We start from the raw sequence: 19,323 nt of genomic DNA on the forward strand, positions 1-19,323 counted from the left end.
ATTTTTCAGTGTCTTTGTTTTTTCCTTTCTCCATTTATATTTTGGACATTGTGATAAATTATATAATCTGCTCTCCTCGGGACTGCTCCAGGGAGGGCCTCTTGGGATAAATTAAGTGATACTTGGCAAGTTGTCATAGATGCTAACAATAAAGATGCTATATAATTCTGAGTAATTGCTTAGGGTTGATATGCTTATGTAACTTGTCATTGACAATAAGTCCCAGAAGGGTGTATTTCTTATTTCCACAGCTTATCCTAAATTTTATCTTAAAACTTCTACTTGTGCTTCCCATTTACTATGTCACTCACTACTGTGTAATTATTACATAGATATGCGTAAGCCAAATTGTTTAAGGTTAACTTACATTCTTATATTGGTTAATGCCCTGGATTTTGTGTATGTCTTATGAATGAATAATTGAAGCAGGGAGAGACAAATATGGTTATGTAAAAGTGCGAAAAGTAGTCAGACTCCCTGGTTTGAATCTTGGTTCTACTCCACACCAGCTGCGTAACTTTAGACAAGCTCCTTAACCTCTCTGGGTTTCAGCTTCCTCATCTATAAAATGGTCATAATAATAGGGTCTCTTTACCAGGTTATTATGAAACAAAATAAGAGAATACATAAAATGTATAGAATAATGGCTGGCATTTAACAAGCACTCGGTAAAAATTGGCAATTATTATTCTTATTTTTTTAATGTTTTATTATTATTTTAATGTTTATTACTATAATGGTTAATGTTATTCTTGAGAGGTAGAGAGAGAGAGCACAAGCAGGGGAAGGGTAGAAAGAGAGGGAGACACAGAATCTGAAGCAGGCTCTAGGCCCTGAGCTGTGAGCATGGATCCTGATGCGGGGCCCAAACCCACGAACCACGAGATCATGACCTGAGCCGACGTTGGACGCTTAACCGACTGAGCCACCCAGGCGCCCCACATATATCCCTTTCTTAAGAACTGTGAACATTATTTATATTTATCTTTGTTAAGTCAATTTTTCAAAAATTTTGAAAGGGCTAATGATCTAGAATTTTTGATGTAGTGGCTGAGGTTTATTAAATCCTTGGGAAGTAAGAACTTGCAATCCACATTTACTTGCTGATCAGTTGGGAAGGGAAGGTGGAGAGAAAGTAGAGGAGGCAAAATATATTTATGAGGTTTTCAACATAGTCATTGAGGGGAAAAAATGAATGGTTCAGATGTAAGGAAATGAAGGAAGAGGGGAAAATAATTGGAAATAATATAACTGAATGAACCTTCCCAATATGAGGACTCTTTCATAAGGAGTTTTTTTAAAGTAACTTTCCATTTACAAAAAAGAACCACACATTAGATGCTGCAAACAAAATTCACTATCACTTCCCTCTAACACTGACTTAAACATGCCTGTTTTTTTAATCAACTCCCTTTTTGCCTGAGATAGAGCCTAAGGTTGAACTCTTTGCAAACCACATTCTGATGTGTTACTGGTTCCGAGGGCAGAGATCAGGGGCAGAGGACAGACTTTTATTAAGGCTTGGGTGAAATTAATTATGTAAGCTATAAAAACACGTGTCTGAAGAAGTGAATCTTACCTTGACTAGGTGATCATTACTCTGAGGCATGATATGAATTTGTTTCCAATAATTGGCAAGAGAGCTTCACAGTCAGTTACTTAATCCAGAAGTCATTGAAAGCTTGGTCAGCAGTTCTGACCGTGTCTGTAGATGCATCCACAGTTCAACCATGTCTCTGTAGGTACCTCAACAGTTCTAACCGTGTCCCTGTAGATACCTCCACAGTTCTGACCATGTCTCTATAGGTACCTCCACAGAAACATGGAGCAATTTCATTAGGAAATAAGGGAAGTGATCATCAGGGAGTAAGAAAGTATGAATCAGGGAGCAGAGCATAACGTAGGCAGCAATCGTCAGGGAATAAGAAAGTATGGATAAGGGAGAAGAGCATAACATAGGCAGTGATCATCAGGGAGTAAGAAAGTATGGATTAGATGGGAATGCAAGCTGGTGCAGCCACTCTGGAAAACAGTATGGAGGTTCCTCAAAAAACTAAAAATAGAACTACCCTACAACCCAGCAATTGCACTACTAGGCATTTATCCATAGGATACAGGTGTGCTGTTTCAAAGGGACACATGCACCCCCATGTTTATAGCAGCACTATCAACAATAGCCAAAGTATGGAAAGAGCCCAAATGTCCATCGATGGATGAGTGGATAAAGAAAATGTGGTATATATACAATGGAGTATTACTCGGCAATCAAAAAGAATGAAATCGGGGCACCTGGGTGGTTCAGTCGGTTAAGCGGCCGACTTTAGCTCAGATCATGATTTCGTGGTCCGTGAGTTTGAGCCCCGCGTTGGGCTCTGTACTGACAGCTCAGAGCCTGGAGCCTGTTTCAGATTCTGTGTCTCCCTCTCTCTGACCCTCCCCTGTTCATGCTCTGTCTCTCTCTGTCTCAAAAATAAATAAACATTTAAAAAAATTTAAAAAAAAAAGAATGAAATCTTGCCATTTGCAACTACGTGGATGGAACTGGAGGGTATTATGCTAAGTGAAATTAGTCAGTCAGAGGAAGACAAAAATCATATTGCTTCACTCATATGAGGACTTTAAGAGACAAAAAGATGAACATAAGGGAAGGGAAACAAAAATAATATAAAAACAGGGAGGCGGACAAAACAGAAGACACTCATAAATATGGAGAACAAACTGAGAGTTACTAGAGGGTTGTGGGAGGGGGAATGGGCTAAATTGGTAAGGGGCATTAAGGAATCTACTCCTGAAATCATTGTTTCACTATATGCTAACTAATTTGGATGTAAATTTTAAAAAATAAAAAATAAAATAAAAGAAAGTATGGATCAGGGAGCAGAGCATAATGTAGGCAGCGATCGACAGGGAATAAGAGGAGGAGAGCATAATAAGAGGAGGAGAGGCAGCGATTGTCAGGGAGTAAGAAGTATGCATCAGGGAGCAGAGCATAATGTAGGAGAAGTTGAGAGGAAAACATTATATTCAAGAACATCTTTAGAACAGTGCACATTTCTCTGTGTGATAATCTCTGTTCACTACCTCACACTGCATTTTCCTTTGTCCTTCTGCTGTATAATTTGGAAGCCCATCTCTTGGAATAGGCACTAAGGACCAAATGGAGACGTGGTTTCTTATTCCTAATTTGCATGGTTCTCATTTTCCCAAAAAATCCTCATGTACACATTGACTCCCCCCAAAAGTGGGTTTTTTACTTGGTCATGTATTATTAAGAAATGCACTAGGGCTGTATTCTTTAACATAATACCTTCAATCATACTTTGTAATTCTAAATGAATCTGTCTCTGGGTGGTTTATGAATACTAACAGCAACACCAAAAAATGTATTTAAATAGAACATTTTCACATATGAAAGGCTATTTTTATTTTTACATTTAAAGGCTCTTAACATCTAGAAGGCATTTAAAAATATTAAATGAAGAACTTTTTTTTTAAGTATATTTATTTTTGAAGGGGAGAGAGACAGAGCATGAGTGGGGGAAGAGCAGAAAGAGAGGGAGACACAGAATCTGAAGCAGGCTCCAGGCTCTGAGCTGTCAGCACAGAGCCAGACACGAGGCTCTAACTCACAAACCGTGAGATCATGACCTGAGCTGAAGTCAGATGCTTAGCCGACTCAGCCACCCAGGCGCCCCTTAAATGAAGAACTTTTTAGGAAGGACTGAAACCTAGCAGAAAACTGCTTTTGCACTCTAGGTAATCCCTGCTGGAAGGCTGTGTAGAAATAGGTAGTATTTTGTTGTATTTATATCATAATAGGTCTCATTGTAAGAGATAGAAGCCAGTTTGGATAAATTTAAAGCTACAACAAATTTGTCACAGCAGTAGGAAACTAATACAGTGCCCATACATCATTTGAATAAATAATATTGCCCACACAATGGAGTACTATGCAACTATTAAAGAAAATGAGAAAAACCTCTGAACAGCTTTGGAGTGACATACTGTTAAATGTATAGGCAAGGTATAAAAGGGTATCATTGGTACACTACCCTTTATGTAAGAAAGAAGGAGACAAAAGAAAATACGCACGTATCAGTTTATTGTGCAAAAGAAGTGCAATAAGGATAATTGAAGACTAGAGAAATTAGGCACCTATAGGTTGAATGTGGGAAGGGGCTATATAAAAGAGAGGGGTGGGAATAGGTTAGCTGGAATGAGGAGGGAGATACCCTTCTTGGAGCGTGTCTTGCTGTATAGCTTTGATTAGTAGAACACAGTTATGTTTTATATATCCCTCTACCCTACAACTAATTAAAACTGACCAGACATAGGGAGAATATAAAGTATAAATATTGCAAATGAATAACCTAACCATTCTGAAGGAGCCCAGGAAGAACTAACCCAATTCACAGGAAAACAGTATTTTGAATGCATATTTATTGTAAAGGGGAAAAGAACAAAAAATGTACTTTAGTTAGTGAATCTGTTTCTCACCGGGGTATATATTGGCAATTTTAGAATTATTTTATTTGTCTACTAGGAGTGAAGTGAATATATTATGGAAAATAACAGCCAGGTTTCTCACTGTCTGATAAAGAACATATGAGGATAAGGAAAGACTAGAATGAGGCGTCATAATGGATTGATCAGAGATATCAGCATGAACTCCTGGTTTAGTGTATGTGCATGGGTTAGTACATGTACATGTCTTTGCTGAATAGGTCCAGGAACAATGACCATAGCAACAAACACATCTAGAGCCCAGGTCTTGATTTCTAAGTACTATTCTCCAATTAAGAGGAACCAGGACTCCTTGAATAAGTGGTTAATTCCAGACCTGGGACAGGGACAATATATATGGACTATCTTTTGATCACAGAAAATAAAAAAAATATTCAAAAAACGTTGGGGTATGTCAAAAGGACCTAGGAGCCAACTTGAAGGAGTTTCCAATAGCCAAGACAATAATTTAAACCATAAAGTAAATAATGGTGGTACTAGATTATAACCCATAGGATAAAATGTCCATGAGACCATATTGCTATAAATAATTTAGGTGAAGAAGGAACAGCTTTTCCAGTGAACAAATACAGATGGAATGAAGAAGATACAAAAATCACCACTAGGCAGATACTACAGTAATAATTGTTGCATGTAAGATCCCACCAATGGGTGCGGAAATCAATGGACACAAGTGTGAGTAGTAGCAAGATATTAACTGAGTCTCAAAGTATCTCCCCAAAGGTATTTATCAATTAGAAAACCAAAAATAGTAAGTTTACAGTGGAGAGACCTGCTAGGCACCACCTTAACCAAGTGACCAAGGTTAACATTACCAGTAATAAGACATACTGACATCAGGTATCCTCTGATGTGGTGCAATGAGAAAGACACAACAGCATTCTGTGGTTTAAGAATAATAGCAAAAAGTGCACAACCTGAATCTAATTGTCAGGAAACACTAAAAGAACCCAAAGTAAAATAAATTCTTCTAAATAATTGACCAGGACTTATCCAAAATACTTATCATGAAAGCGAAGGAAGGAATGAGGAACTGTCACAGATTGGAAGAGACTAAGGAGACACAACAGTTAAATGCAGTGTGAGATCTTAGATTGGATCCTGGAACAGAAAAGGGACATTAGAAGAAAAATTGGTGAAATATCAAAAAGATCAGTTGTTTGGTTCATTTTATTGTGCTTGTATTTCCTGGTTTTGATCATTGTACTTTGATATTATAAATTGTTAATATTAGAGGAAGCTAATAAATGAAGGGTATCCATAAACTCTCTCTGTATTAGTTTTGTAATTTTTCTGTAAATCTAAATTTTTATTATTTTTATTTTTTTAATCTTGTTCTTTTTTAATGTTTTTTTTTAATTTTTAAGAAGTATTTATTTTTGAGACAGAGAGAGAGACAGTGCGAGTGGGGGAGGTGCAGAGAGAGAGGGAGACACAGAATGCAAAGCAGGCTCCAGGTTCTGAGCTGTCAGCACAGAGCCTGACTTGGGGCTCAAACCCATCGACTGGACCATGAAATCATGACCTGAGCTGAAGTCAGTCGCCCAACTGCCCCAATCTTTCTTTATTTTTAAGAGAGAGAGAGAGAGACACAGAGCATGCGCGGAGGATGGGCAGAGAGAGGAAGGCAGAATCTGAAGCAGGCTTCAGTCTCTGAGCTATCAACACAGAGCCCAATGCAGGGCTTGAACCCACGAACTGTGAGATCATGACCTGAGCCAAAGTCGGACACTTAACTGACTGAGCCACCTAGGTGCCCCTTATTTATTTATTTTTTAAAGTTTATTCATATTTTTTTGAGAGAGAGACAGAGAGACAGAGAGAGAGAGAGAGAGAGAGAGACAACAAGTGGGGGAGAAACAGAGAGAGTGGGAGAGGGAGAAAGAATCCCAAGCAGGCTCTGCACTGTTAGCACAGAGCCCGATTCAGGACTTGAACTCACTAACCATGAGATCATGACCTAAACTGAAATCAGACGCTTAACCAACTGAGCCACCCAGGCACCCCTAAAATTATTTTAAACTAAAACATTTATTAAAATGTGGTTTCACTATTATTTTGTACTTAATAAGATTATTGAAGAATAATGACAGTTTGAATTGTTACCCTTATGTTAACTATTAGAGATATTTATAGGGGATATTTTTTTTTGTCTCTTAAAAATTCTCCTCCTCCTGCTGCCCCACATTCTTAATTATCTTAAGGAAGAAAATGAAGTAGAAACAAGACACATATGAGAAGTGTAAAGATTTTAACAGCAAGCCTGCATTAAATTATTTTTAGAGTAAGGTAGGGTAAGAGGGAGAAAGAATACATGTTATGAAGATTTATAGAGAAAACAAAATTATTAAAGCTATAGTACCATTTTTTAATTAACAGTTTTGTGTCCCAGACTCTGTATATATTGGCCATTCAGAACATGCTTTACTGAGTTAATAAATAAGTAAAGTGACCACCCTTGTTCAAGCAATGAAAAACTAAAAATGAATTAAAATTCACTCTGATCAGATTTATGAAACAGAATTATAGTTGAGGGAAGCAAAGAAAAAGAAAAGCCTTCTGGCAGTCTATAACTGGATTCATTGATCTCATTTAAGTTTGTGAACAAACCTAAAACCATTGTGTCCCCTTTAGAGAACTGATTGAAGGGTCCTGGACCCAATGTCAGCAGGGAAAGGCTAGGTAGCACAAGATCAGCTTGGTGGCTTGACCCTTGTCATTTAGTTGTTTCCCTTTGTAGAGATAAGTACCTGTGGCATCAATGACCTCATTATTTCACTTTCATTTCCTACCCTTCCTGAATATGGACAGAATATAGGAAATCATAACTATTTTCATTAACTCCTCTAAGTGATTCCATTAAGTGATTAATATTTTGCCCCACATTTAAAGAGATTTGCTGAAGATTTTTAGCAACCTCTTTAAAAGTCAACTAATGTATTCTATGTATTTACCAAATCCTTCATAATGTAGTTAAATTAACTTATTCCTATCCATTTCAACTTTAGTAGAAAAGAAACTGGAAGGTTGTCACTGTCTTGAACTTCAGGTACTTGAAGACCACTAATAGGCCAAGATGCTCTTTTCAGAGAGCCTGAACCTGATGAACAGATTCGTCATCTGAGTCAGTTACAGATTTAGTATGTGACTCCTAATCTTAACTGTGCAGTGCCTGACTTCTTTATGTTCATAAAGAATGAGCCTCCTGCTAACTGGATATCTACATGCAAAAGAGTAAAGTTGAACCCTTACTTCACACCATATAAAAAACTAACCCCAAATGGGTCAAAAACCTAAATATAAAGCTAAAACTATAAAACTCTTAGAAGAAAACACAGAAGCAAATCTTTATGATTTTGGATTTGACAATGGTTTCTCAGATATGACACCTAAAGTACAAGCAACAAAAGAAAAAATAAATTGGATTTCACAAAAATTAAAAACTTGTATTCATCAAAGAACACTGTCAAGAGAGTAAGAAGACAACCCAAAGAATGGGAGAAAATATTCTCAAATCTTGTTTGATGATGATCTAGTGTCCATCATGTATAAGCAACTCCTGCAGAGTCAAAAACAAAAACAACCCAATTTAAAAATGAGCAAAGTTTATAGCAGCACTCTCAACAATAGCCAAATTGTGGAAAGAGCCTAAATGTCCATCAACTGATGAATGGATAAAGAAATTGTGGTTTATATACACAATGGAATACTACGTGGCAATGAGAAAGAATGAAATATGGCCTTTTGTAGCAACGTGGATGGAAATGGAGAGTGTGATGCTAAGTGAAATAAGCCATACAGAGAAAGACAGATACCATATGGTTTCACTCTTATGTGGATCTTGAGAAACTTAACAAAAACCCATGGGGGAGGGGAAGGAAAAAAAAAAAAAAGAGGTAGAGTGGGAGAGAGCCAAAGCATAAGAGACTCTTAAAAACTGAGAACAAACTGAGGGTTGATGGGGGGTGGGAGAGAGGGGAGGGTGGGTGATGGGTATTGAGGAGGGCACCTTTTGGGATGAACACTGGGTGTTGTGTGGAAACCAATTTGACAATAAATTTCATATATTGAAAAAATAAATAAATAAAATAAATAAAATAAAAAAATAAAAATGAGCAAAGGACCAGAATAGACATTTCTCCAAAGAAGATATATAAATGGCCAAAAAGTCTGTGAAAAAATGTTATTAGTTATTAGGAAATTTCAAGTCAAAACCAGAATGAGAAACAACTTCAAACCCATTAGAATGGGTAGAATTAAAAGAAAAGAAAAGAAAAAGGAAGATAACAAGTTTTGTCAAGGAAGTGGGTAAATAGTAACCGACATACCTTTTGGTAAGAATGTAAAATGGTACACCCACCAAGGGAAACATTTTTGTGGTTCCTCAAGAAGTTAAATATAAAAGTAGGTGATCTAGAAATTCCACTCCTAGGTATATACTCAAGAGTTGAAAAGCAAATGTTCAAATAGAAACCTGTATAAGAATTTTCATAGCAGCATTAATCACAACAGCCAAAAAGTAGAAATATTAATGTCTGTAAACTGATGAGCAGATAAACAAAATGTGGTGTATCTACACAGTGGAATGTTGTTTAGCCATAAGTAGGAATAAAGCTCTGACTCATGCTACAACATAGAGGGACCTTGGAAAGATTATGTTAAGTGAAATAAGCCAGACAAAAAAATAATATTGCATGATTCCATTTATATGAAATGTCCAGAACAGACAAATCCATACAAAAGCAGATTAGTGGTTGCCAGGGATTGGGGTGATGGGGAGTGACTGCTTAATGGGCATGGGGTTTCCTTTTGAGGAAAATGTTATGGAATTCAGTAGCAGAGATGGTTACACAACATTGTAAATGTCACTGAATTGTACACTTTAAAATGATGAATTTTAGGGGCGCCTGGGTGGCTCAGTCAGTTAAGCATCGGACTTCGGCTCAGGTTATGACCTCATGGATCATGGGTTCGAGCCCCGCGTTGGGCTCTGTGCTGACAGCTCAGAGCCTGAAGCCTGCTTTGGGTTCTGTCTCCCTCTCTCTCTGTCCTTCCCCCACTTGTTCTCTCTCTGTCTCTGTCTCTGTCTCTCAAAAATAAAATAAAAACACTTAAAAATTTTATAAAATAATGAATTTTATATTATTTGTGTTTTACCACAATAAAAATAAACCTCAAGAATAAGCATGAGTGAGGGACAAAGGTAATGGGGATAGGGACTGGCCACAATGAGTTTCAGAGGGGTAAGTTGAAGAGAGTTCTAAATCTAAGTTGGTGAGCTTGTGTTGACATGGTGATCTTTTAGTCAGGGTACTTCCTGGCCACTTCTGGTTCTGGAATCATCTCCCACTTGCTCGTCCTTCCACATACAGAGTTGGCTGCTTTCCTCCTTCTTCACTCCCTACTTTACATTTTGGGCTCCTTGTTGCCACAAGACTCTCTACCAAGCAGACACTGTACTCTCTTGTTTTCCTCAGAACATTAAGCCCTTCTTATTTCAAGAAGCTTTCACCTCAAAAAAAACAAAACAAAAGCAAAAAACAGATGAGAGGGCATAAGAATGGCAGGTTGTTGGGAGTTACAGGGGTTTAAGCAATTTCAGAAAGTTCTCATAATAGTTATTGCTGTTCTAATTTTTATATATTTGAAAAAGCATGTATTGAGTATACATTATGTTTTATGTTGCAGAAACAATCCTATCAGAGTCCATGCTGCTATATAGACAAATTACTACAAACTTAGTGGCTTAAAATAACACAAATTACTATCTTATACTTCTGGACATCAGAAGTCTGACACAGGTGCGAATGGGCTAAAATCAAGGTGTCTGCAAGAATCTCCTTTTCGAGAGTCTAGGGGAGAATCTGTTTCCTAGCATTTTCCAGTTTCTCCAGGCCACCTGCATTCTTTGTGGGGGATCCCTTCCTCCATGTTGCAGTCCAGCAACATCACATCTCTCTCTCTCTCTTTTTAATTTTAACTCCAGTGTAGTTAATGTACAGTGTTATGTTAGTTTAAGGTGTCATTATAGTGATTCAACAGTTCTGTGCATTCCTCACTGCTCATGTAAGTGTGCTCTTAATGCCCTTCACCTATTTCACTCCTCCCTATCTTGCCTCCCCTCTGGTAGCCCTCAGTTTGTTCTCTACAGTTAAGAGTCTATTTTTTTGTCTATTTTTTTCTTTGCTCACTTGTTTTGTTTCTTAAATTCCACATTGGTATTTATCTCTCTCTCTCTCTCTCTCTCTCTCTCTCTCTCTCTCTCTCTCTCTTTCTCTCTTTTTGTCCTCACCTCTCCACTTTTAAGAATTTGTGTGTTTAGGGGTACCTGGGTGGCCCTGGGTGGTCGGTTGAGCATCTGACTTCGGCTCAGGTCATGATCTCACGGATCGTGCGTTCGAGCCCTGCGTCAGGCTTTGAGCTGTCTGCACAGAGCCCAGAGCCTTCTTCAGATTCTGTATCTCCCTGTCTCTCTCCCCTTCCCCTGCTCATTCTCTGTCTCTCTCTGTCTCTGTCTCTCTCTCTCAAAAATGACCATTAAAAAACTAAAAAAAAAAAAAAAAAAAAATTTGTGTGTTTAGATTGGGTCCACATGGATCACCAAGGATAATTTTCCCATCTCAAGGTCTGTTCCCTTAATCACATCTGCAAGGTCCATTTTGCCACAAGATAATATATTCACAGTTCTAGAGATTACTGTGTGGACATCTTTAGGGAGCCAATGTTCTGCTTACCACATACATACACACAAACATCTGGTTATTTGCAGCATGACTCACCCTTGATGATAAATTCCTTGAATTTAGATGATAAGTTCCTTGAATATAGAGCACATACCTTAGGCATTCCTGAGTCCTGCTTAGCATACAGCACATTATTTTATATATATTAAATATGTATTTTTTGGTTTATAACTATACCTCATTTCTTTAACACCAAACTAACAATAGACATACAATCACGTATTTTTTAAATCTTGAGTTTGTTGTCTATACACAGTAAACGGTGAATAAACTACCTGATTTATCTTTACATGGATCATAACTGGTTTGCTTACAGAGTTCTAGAGCACAGCAAAGACTTATGGAATCTTCCCTCATTCTTTCTGCTTTCCATTTTCAGTTTCCATTCTGTTATATAATATCAAAATGCTTTTCTGGCCACTCAAGAGATATGAAATTAGTTTAGGTATGCCATCTAATGGCATTTTAAGAAAGTATTCATTTTTCTTTGATACTTCGTTTACTTGAGTATAGCCACCATCATGAGTAAGAGATGCTAAGCAAAGCAATGGGAAACTGAAGTTTGCTGATGATATGAAAACATCATTCTAACTAGTAGTATAAATCCCCTCTAGCTCAACTTGAACCAAAGTTGTAATGAAGAGAAACCTTTCTGATTTGAAGTCTTTTACAAATTCTTATTAATCAGATTCCAGTGACTGATTTAATTTCCTGATTAGCTTACTTAAATTGAAAACTATTTGGTTCCATCTCCAATATGCATTGTGTTAAATCCCTGCCAATCATTGATTATAATTATGTAGCATCATGGAAAACGAAGGGCAAAGACCTCAAACTAGACTGTGCATTACAGTCTCCTGAAGAGCTTAGAACAGTGACAGCATGCCCAGCCAGGAAGAGATCTGATTGGTCTGGGGTGGGACCTAAATATCCCAAAGCCCTGAGTGAGTAGAATGTACAGCCAGTTAAGAACCTGGGCACTGGTATGAGATGTAGCTGAATCTCTAATTCTTGTTCTTTTCCCTGAATGAAAAAAAAAAACCCACCCAATAATATGGAATGATTGAGTTATTATTTATCTCCTTTTTTACCAAAAAAAAAAAAAGTAGAAGTAAGAAAAAAACCTGGGAAAAGTATTCTAGTCATTAGGCTTTTCTTTAATAAGAGTTTTGCTTTATTTCTTCTCTTTATCCCTTTTATTGAGATGCCATCAAACAGGAAAAGCACCAAAAGACATGCCGTCATGGGCTAAAGGCATTAGTACATATGATGTTTCAACTGGGATTTTTAAAAATATTTTAAAGAACTTACAAAGACAAGAAATCTTCTACCCTAGTGGCCCATTCCTTACATTTTCTGAGTCCTGCCCAGTCCCAGGGGCTCTGGGATATGAGGTCAATTCCAGACCGGCTTTAACTGTTTGGGCTCACTCAACATATAGGATGGAACCTGTAGGTAGCTTCAGGTGTATTGTGATAACAAAATTCTTCAATTTAGTAATGGGTTCACCGGTACTCATTTTATTATGCTTCGTAACTTATAAATATATTCTCTAGAATGTATCAAATGTTTTGTGATACTTTTTTTTTCAATAAAGGAATAGCTCTAAACCCTAAGAAAGATGTTAGAAGTTTAATTCCTTTAAACAGGAAATATTTGAGGACCCACCTAATCTTCCAAAATTTCTACAGATTATGTTTCTCTCTAGCCTGTCCCAGTTAAGATCAGAACTCAAGTAGCTTTAAGGTGGAAAGCTGCTTTAATAGTGTTGATCTACATTCTTTTTATCATCCTTCCTTGAAATTAGAAGATAAATAATAAAGTATATCCTGATCAACAAAGAAAAACTAATCATCCTAACCAAACACATGTTGGGAGAATCAAACTGCATGGGCCATTCCTGTACTTTTTGCTGGGTAGGCCAAGGATATAGGGTCTGACTGTTCTTTACATGGGCCATTACTCAGGGTTGTGTTTGCAGTGAGAAACCTTGAGAAATGAAGTAACAAGTCTTACCTAAGAGCAGCCTGGCTGACCAGTCACGGTAAAAGTAGTAGATTCCATAGCTCACTGTTCCTCCGCTGTGTCCCGAACCCATTGTACCCACCTCAGCATCCAATTAAGCCAGCCTACATGCCCTCTTGAGACTTGAGGGGCACAGGGAAAACTCATGCCAACCTCAAGCTCATGCTGCTTACTGTGCTATGAGTAGTGAAGTCCTCTGTCTCTGATGGAAGTGTCTCCTGTATTCTGCCAGCGTCCAATAAATAGTAACAGGCTAATTTGTTATCTTGCAAATAGGATAAAATCCCACACCCTTCACATATCCTGACTTCAAGGGAATGGATGTAAAAATCTATAGTTTCCAAAGATCTTGGACAAAAGACTCTCTGGGCATATGACATTCTTGGCTGGTTCACATGCCTAATGTTTAATCTCCCCTAGGCCACTTTTCTGTGTTACAAAAATTCAGTTTCCATTCTTTAAATTGTCCCATTCCCCCAAAAGAAATCGTTGTCCTGCACAGGACACTCTTAATAGCAATCATGGCAGCAACCATGAATACTTATAAAGTGAAAGACACTGTTTTGAGGACTTGAGGCATTGTCCCATATACTCTCTTTACACGACCATCATTTTCCTCAAAGCAACCTTGTGAAGGGGATACTGTTACCTCCAGTTTATAAACCAGGAGGCTGAGGCACAAGTCATACAGTTAGGGGTAGAGATGGGATTCAAACCTAGCTGGTCGGTCTTTAGCCCTCACTTTTAACCACTCACCATGCTGCCTCACAGTAGGACCTTCTATCCCCAGGGCCATAATGAACCCCAGAAGCCAAGAGATCTTTGAAACCTTAGGAAAATAATTTCAGTCAAACCTTTACAACGTTTCATAATACTTCCTGACAATTAGGCAGTTAGACAATATCAGGCAATTAGACAATCTTCTACTTTGCTATCAGCCTATGTCTAAATCCAGTGTCAAGTTTTCACAGTGTGTATTAATTTCCTATTGTTGCTATAACAAATTATACTTGAAGCTTAAAACAGCATAAATTTATTATCTTATAGTTCCGGAGTCAGAAATCCCAAGCGGGCTGTGGGACTGTGTTCCTTCTGGGCTCTAGGAAAGAATCCACATCCTTGCCTTCTCCAGCTTCTAGAGGCTATCTGAATTCCTTCTTTGGCCCTTCACTCTATCTTCAAAGCCAGCAGTGTAGCATCTTCAAATCTTTTTTTTTCTCTCTGACTTTGACCCTCTGTCCTCTCCTACCCCTTATTTTTTTTTTTAACATTTATTTATTTTTGAGACAGAGAGAGACAGAGCATGAATGGGGGAGGGTCAGAGAGAGAGGGAGACACAGAATCCGAAACAGGCTCCAGGCTCTGAGTGGTCAGCACAGAGCCCGACGCGGGGCTCGAACTCACGGACCGCGAGATCATGACCTGAGCTGAAGTCGGACGCTTAACCGACTGAGCCACCCAGGCGCCCCATCTCTACCCCTTATAAGGACCATTGTGATTACATTGGGCCCATCCAGATAATCCAGGATAACCCAGGAGCTTCCTTAGCTCAAACTCCTTAACTTAATCACATTTCAAAGTCTCTTTTGCCATGTAAGGCAACATATCCACAGGAGGTTAGGATGCACATATTTGGTGAGGAGAGGGGCATCGTTCTACCTCCCCTACACTCTAAGCAGTTACGTCTTCCTTTGGTATGGAAATTTTTATACTAGGATCTAGACTGGAGATTTAAACACGCCCATTTACCAGATAATTAGTAATCCATTTCATCTTGGCTCCGAGGATAGAGGCCCATGAGCATTTTACCTTTTGGGGCCAAAGAGAACAATACTGCTGGAGTATGTCATAGAAACTTTAACCACTGTAACAACATAAAAACTTAATTGTTTGAAAATGTACCTGGAGTCGAGCATTCATAAGCATAAACTCCTGTTGGTTTTTCATGTTTTCATTCATAGATTTTGAGAATATAAACCCCATCTTCACCTAAAATGTAAAAAAGCAATGAGGCTTAAAATGATATATTCTACATGTATCCTCATATAGGATGCTTTGGACTGCCCATATAACAAATACCAGATACCATATAAAAATGTAAAAAAAAAAAAAATCAAATTCTGAGCTAGGAACACAGTGTGGATTACAGTCCTTTGTTCTAAGTAGCTGTCTGATCTTGGGCAAACTTAACCAGCATGGCCAACATTTGCTAGCCTACGACCAGCTGACTGAATGAAGATGATTTCAGAATCTCCTCCTTCTCTATAGGTATACAGCTCCATGTTTCCTGATTTTGCTTCCCACTGTAAATCTTGAAGAACTGAATACTTAAAAACAAACAAACTAAAAGATCACTCTCTCTTCTGTGAGGGACAGTTGTACAGACCTTCTATACAACTGGATGACAGAAACTTTGCTTCTGAGAAGGGATGATTCAGAAGATGCACTGAGGACACCTTGAAGACAGATTTCTCTGTGCTCCTTGCATTTGTGTCTAGGAAGTTTTAGGTGTTTCCAGGTCACTATGTCAACACTCTTCCTGTGATCCCTGGCCCTCTCCTATATACCCCTATGGTGTCACCCACTGGTGATATCCCTTGGCCATCTTCTTCTGGCTTCACCTTTCTTCTCTTCAGCTTCTACTGAAGGTCTCAAGAGGGGAAGAACATAATGACACTTAAATGTCCTGGGAAAAGCAATTTTTAAATGAATACATGGTATTGCCTATCTTATTTATCATGCTTAGGAAGTTCTTAAGTGCTCTATCACTTCTAGGGAGCCAAAATTTCAATTTTTTGTTCTTAATCCAATTGGGTAGGTACAGAAGGCCTTCGGTTTATTATTAATTTTACTTTCAGAAGATTGAAAAAACTTAGGGGAGCTACCACCGCTCTCCCCTCAATAATAGTGCTGATTCTCTTTGGTAGGCTACCAAGCAGGTTGTGAACCTCATGTCGGACCGACCAGCCTCAGTGCTTTCCAACGGACCCACACTCTTCTGTAGGAAACCCAGCAGAGCTTATGCTTTTCACAGCCTTATCATGAAATAGTGGGTTCTGGCTAGCTGGGGAGAAGATGCTGGGGGAGGGAGGGAATTTTGTGCCAGGTGGTAGAATAGTTATCCTTGCTAACTAGGTTCCAGGCGAGTGGGCACTCCAAGCCAGACTTCAGTGACTTCCCTGTATTCTTGCCAAAGATGCATTCTTGATTTACAGGGACCTCAGAGCCAGAGTCAGCCTCAGTGCTGGGCATAGGAGGCTGAACAACTCACTGGAGAGAAGAGGCAGGTCATGAGGTTTCTCTTCCCCTCTGCCACAGCCCCATTCCATCCCCTGTCCAGAGAGTTAGAGGCCACCCACTGAGGGTAGGGAGATGTAACAGAAGTTCTTTCCTTTTTCTGAACTTTGGCACCCCGAGTCAGTTGTCTGCAACAGCAGGCCAGAACTTGCTTGAAGGAAGTAGCAATATATTATCCATCTTGGAAGTCCCCATGATGTCTTTTTCCCATAAATGTTTTCATAGAACATGAGTGATACAAGAGAAATCAAGCTTAGGTCACTTGCCATTCTTTTTTTTTTTTTTTTTTTTTTTCCTGCACATAGGAGTAGATGATTGAATTTTTACATATGTTACAAACATTTATGAAGGAAACAGCTGTCCTCTAATCCCATTCCTACACACACACTCTCATCCTGTAAATTATAGAACTGTGTCTCTTGCAGTGCCCCTGTTGAGAAGGGGGTGGCATCTCTCCTGAAGTGGAGAGACAGTGCTCACATCAGCCATCTAGGGAGGAGAAACTATCTGGAAGGTTAGGGTATAGACTTACCTGTTCCTGGGCCTCAGTTTCTTGGTCTTGCTCCCAAGGGTTAAATGTAGAATCCAATCAGGATGAAGAAGTTCCCTGTGGTCCCCAAGGGAACCCACACCTGAAAATAAGTGTACCACACCTTGTGAACTATGTCCCAGAGTTCAGTATCTTCAACCTTCCTCTCCGTCCCCACCCTAACAAAGGCATTGTCCAAAATCTAAGCGGTTCCTTAGGGTGTCCAGAATACTTTCAGCTTTCTCCCATTCACAAAATATTTATCAGAAAATAAGCAAGAGTGATCTTGCAATAGGGATAACTTTGAATTCACCAAATTGAATCAGGTGTCTTTCAAAAATTACAACTTTATCACTGGTGACAAATGTCTTACTACTTACAGCTTAGATACCAGTGTGTCTCAAGGGGCTGAGAATGCTGATTCGGGTCCCTTCTGCCTTCATTTTTCCTTTGATTACTCCTGAGACCTTAGAAAGGGCTCTTCAATGCCTCAGGCCCTCAGCTATGCCATCTTTAAGATGGGAAGAGGTATATCTGAGGAGAATAAGTAGGGGCTGCAAGTTCCAGGCAGCCCTACTCCTGTCACCCCTGGGAACTATGATTTGATTTTACTTAAGAAAGGAAAGAAAGAGAGAGAGAGAGAGAGAGAGAGAGAGAGAGAGAGAGAGAGAGAGAGAAAGAAAGAAAGAAAGAAAGAAAGAAAGAAAAAAGAAAGAAAGATTCATGACCCATGCGTGACCTGTTATCCTAATGTCTGTGCTGATTCATTTCCTGATCAAATGGTACATTACCTACATTTAAGACTAGTGGCACATTACAATAATTTCCTGTACGTTTTTGCATCCCTCTCAAATTAGGTCACTCCCCCCCCTCCCCCCCCGCGAATTCCAGCTCGGAACCCATAGCTTCCGGGAGGTTTTCCCTATGGTAACTCCACCCGCGCTCCCTGGACCCAAATGCCGTAACTTGGGTATTTCCTGCAGTGGTATGCGGATTTCCGCGGATAATGCTCTGCCTCCTTTCCCAGCTCGATTACATCGATTCTGGAGAAGCCAGGGTTCCTTGCGAGGAGAGCCCGCTCTTTCGAAACGAGGTTGGGGATAGCGGTCAGCACCCGGGAGGACGAGAGGAGAGCCAACTAGGGGTGCTCCCGAGGAGCGGGCGCCCCGCGCTGCCCGGCAGGCCCGGGACCCCGGAGCTCGTCGCCGGCAGAGGCGGCCGCGCGGACTCCCCCCTCCCCATTGGCCTTCGGCCAGTCCCGCGGGCCCGGCGCTCACTCACTGGGCAGCAGGCGGCGGCCGAGGTGCGGACAGTAATCGCAGCGGTGGCCTCCAGGCCCGGAATCCCCTCCACCGAGACTTGACCGGGACTCGGCGGGCGGAGCCTCGGGATTGGACGGCCTTGACAGTGATTCCAAGGGTTAGCCAATCAGCGCAGCCCGTGGCTTCCTGAAAGACGCCCCTCTCCTGCCCGAGGCCTAGTGTGCTGTGTCCCGCCAGGTGCCCGGGAGAGAATGGCGAGATCAAAGAGGCAAATTCAAACCAACAGCGGCTCAGCTGTCAGGTTTTGAGGGGACGAAGAGGCCTCAGTGAGGTTTGTAAGTGACCCATGTATGAGAGAAATCCCTGCTCCCGCGCCCAGCTGAGCTTCTAAAGAGTTTAAGGAGCCATCTCGTTACTCTCCAGAAGTGGTGTCAACCACACTGTTGGGTCTGTTTTCCAGAAAAGAATGTGTCTGATGAGAGGTTGTCACTTAAACATATGATCCGCAGTTGCATTTTTTTTTTAAGTATAGTTGACACTCAATGTTACATTACATGCAGGTGTATATCGTGATTGACAAGTCTATATACCGTGCTCCCCACAAATGGACCCGCCATCTGCCCCATACAACCGGATTGCAATACCATTGACTATATTCCCTAGGCTGTCCCTTTCATCCTCGTGACTTCTCATCCCATAACTGGGAGCCTGTGTCTCCCTCTCCCCTTCACCCATTTTGCCCATCCCCTTACCCCCCCCCCCCCAATCTGGCAACCATTGGTTTCTTCTCTACTTATGGGTCTGTTTTTACTTTTGTTCGTGTATTCATTTGTTTTGTTTTTTAGATTCCACATATAAGTAAAATCATATGATATTTGTCTTTGACCTGTCTCACTTAGCATCATACCTTCTACCTGCATCCACACTGTTACAAATCGCACAA

At 39.9% G+C, this 19,323-nt stretch overlaps 1 protein-coding gene across 4 annotated transcripts in view; it reads right to left on the reverse strand.

Moving 5' to 3' along the window:
• The window catches only part of PLGRKT (plasminogen receptor with a C-terminal lysine), a 43,687-nt gene extending 25,139 nt beyond the window's left edge, over positions 1-18,548 (reverse strand). Inside the window, exons 1-3 of one of the 4 annotated variants that reach the window (XM_027041154.2) lie at positions 18,400-18,548; positions 17,122-17,221; positions 15,195-15,281 (exon numbers count right to left, since the gene is read on the reverse strand). In XM_027041154.2, coding sequence (XP_026896955.1) covers positions 15,195-15,275 — 81 coding nt within the window. In that variant the 5' untranslated portion in view covers positions 15,276-15,281; positions 17,122-17,221; positions 18,400-18,548. Of the gene's footprint in view, positions 1-15,194; positions 15,282-17,121; positions 17,222-17,498; positions 17,705-17,857; positions 17,877-18,395 lie in introns of those variants that run through there. The other 3 variants (XM_027041156.2, XM_027041157.2, XM_015064484.3) reach the window with 3 other exon arrangements.
• Between the last annotated feature and the right edge of the window lie 775 nt (positions 18,549-19,323).

The sequence above is a fragment of the Acinonyx jubatus genome, chromosome D4 (assembly GCF_027475565.1).
Source record: "Acinonyx jubatus isolate Ajub_Pintada_27869175 chromosome D4, VMU_Ajub_asm_v1.0, whole genome shotgun sequence".
NCBI classification, from domain to species: Eukaryota; Metazoa; Chordata; class Mammalia; order Carnivora; family Felidae; genus Acinonyx; species Acinonyx jubatus.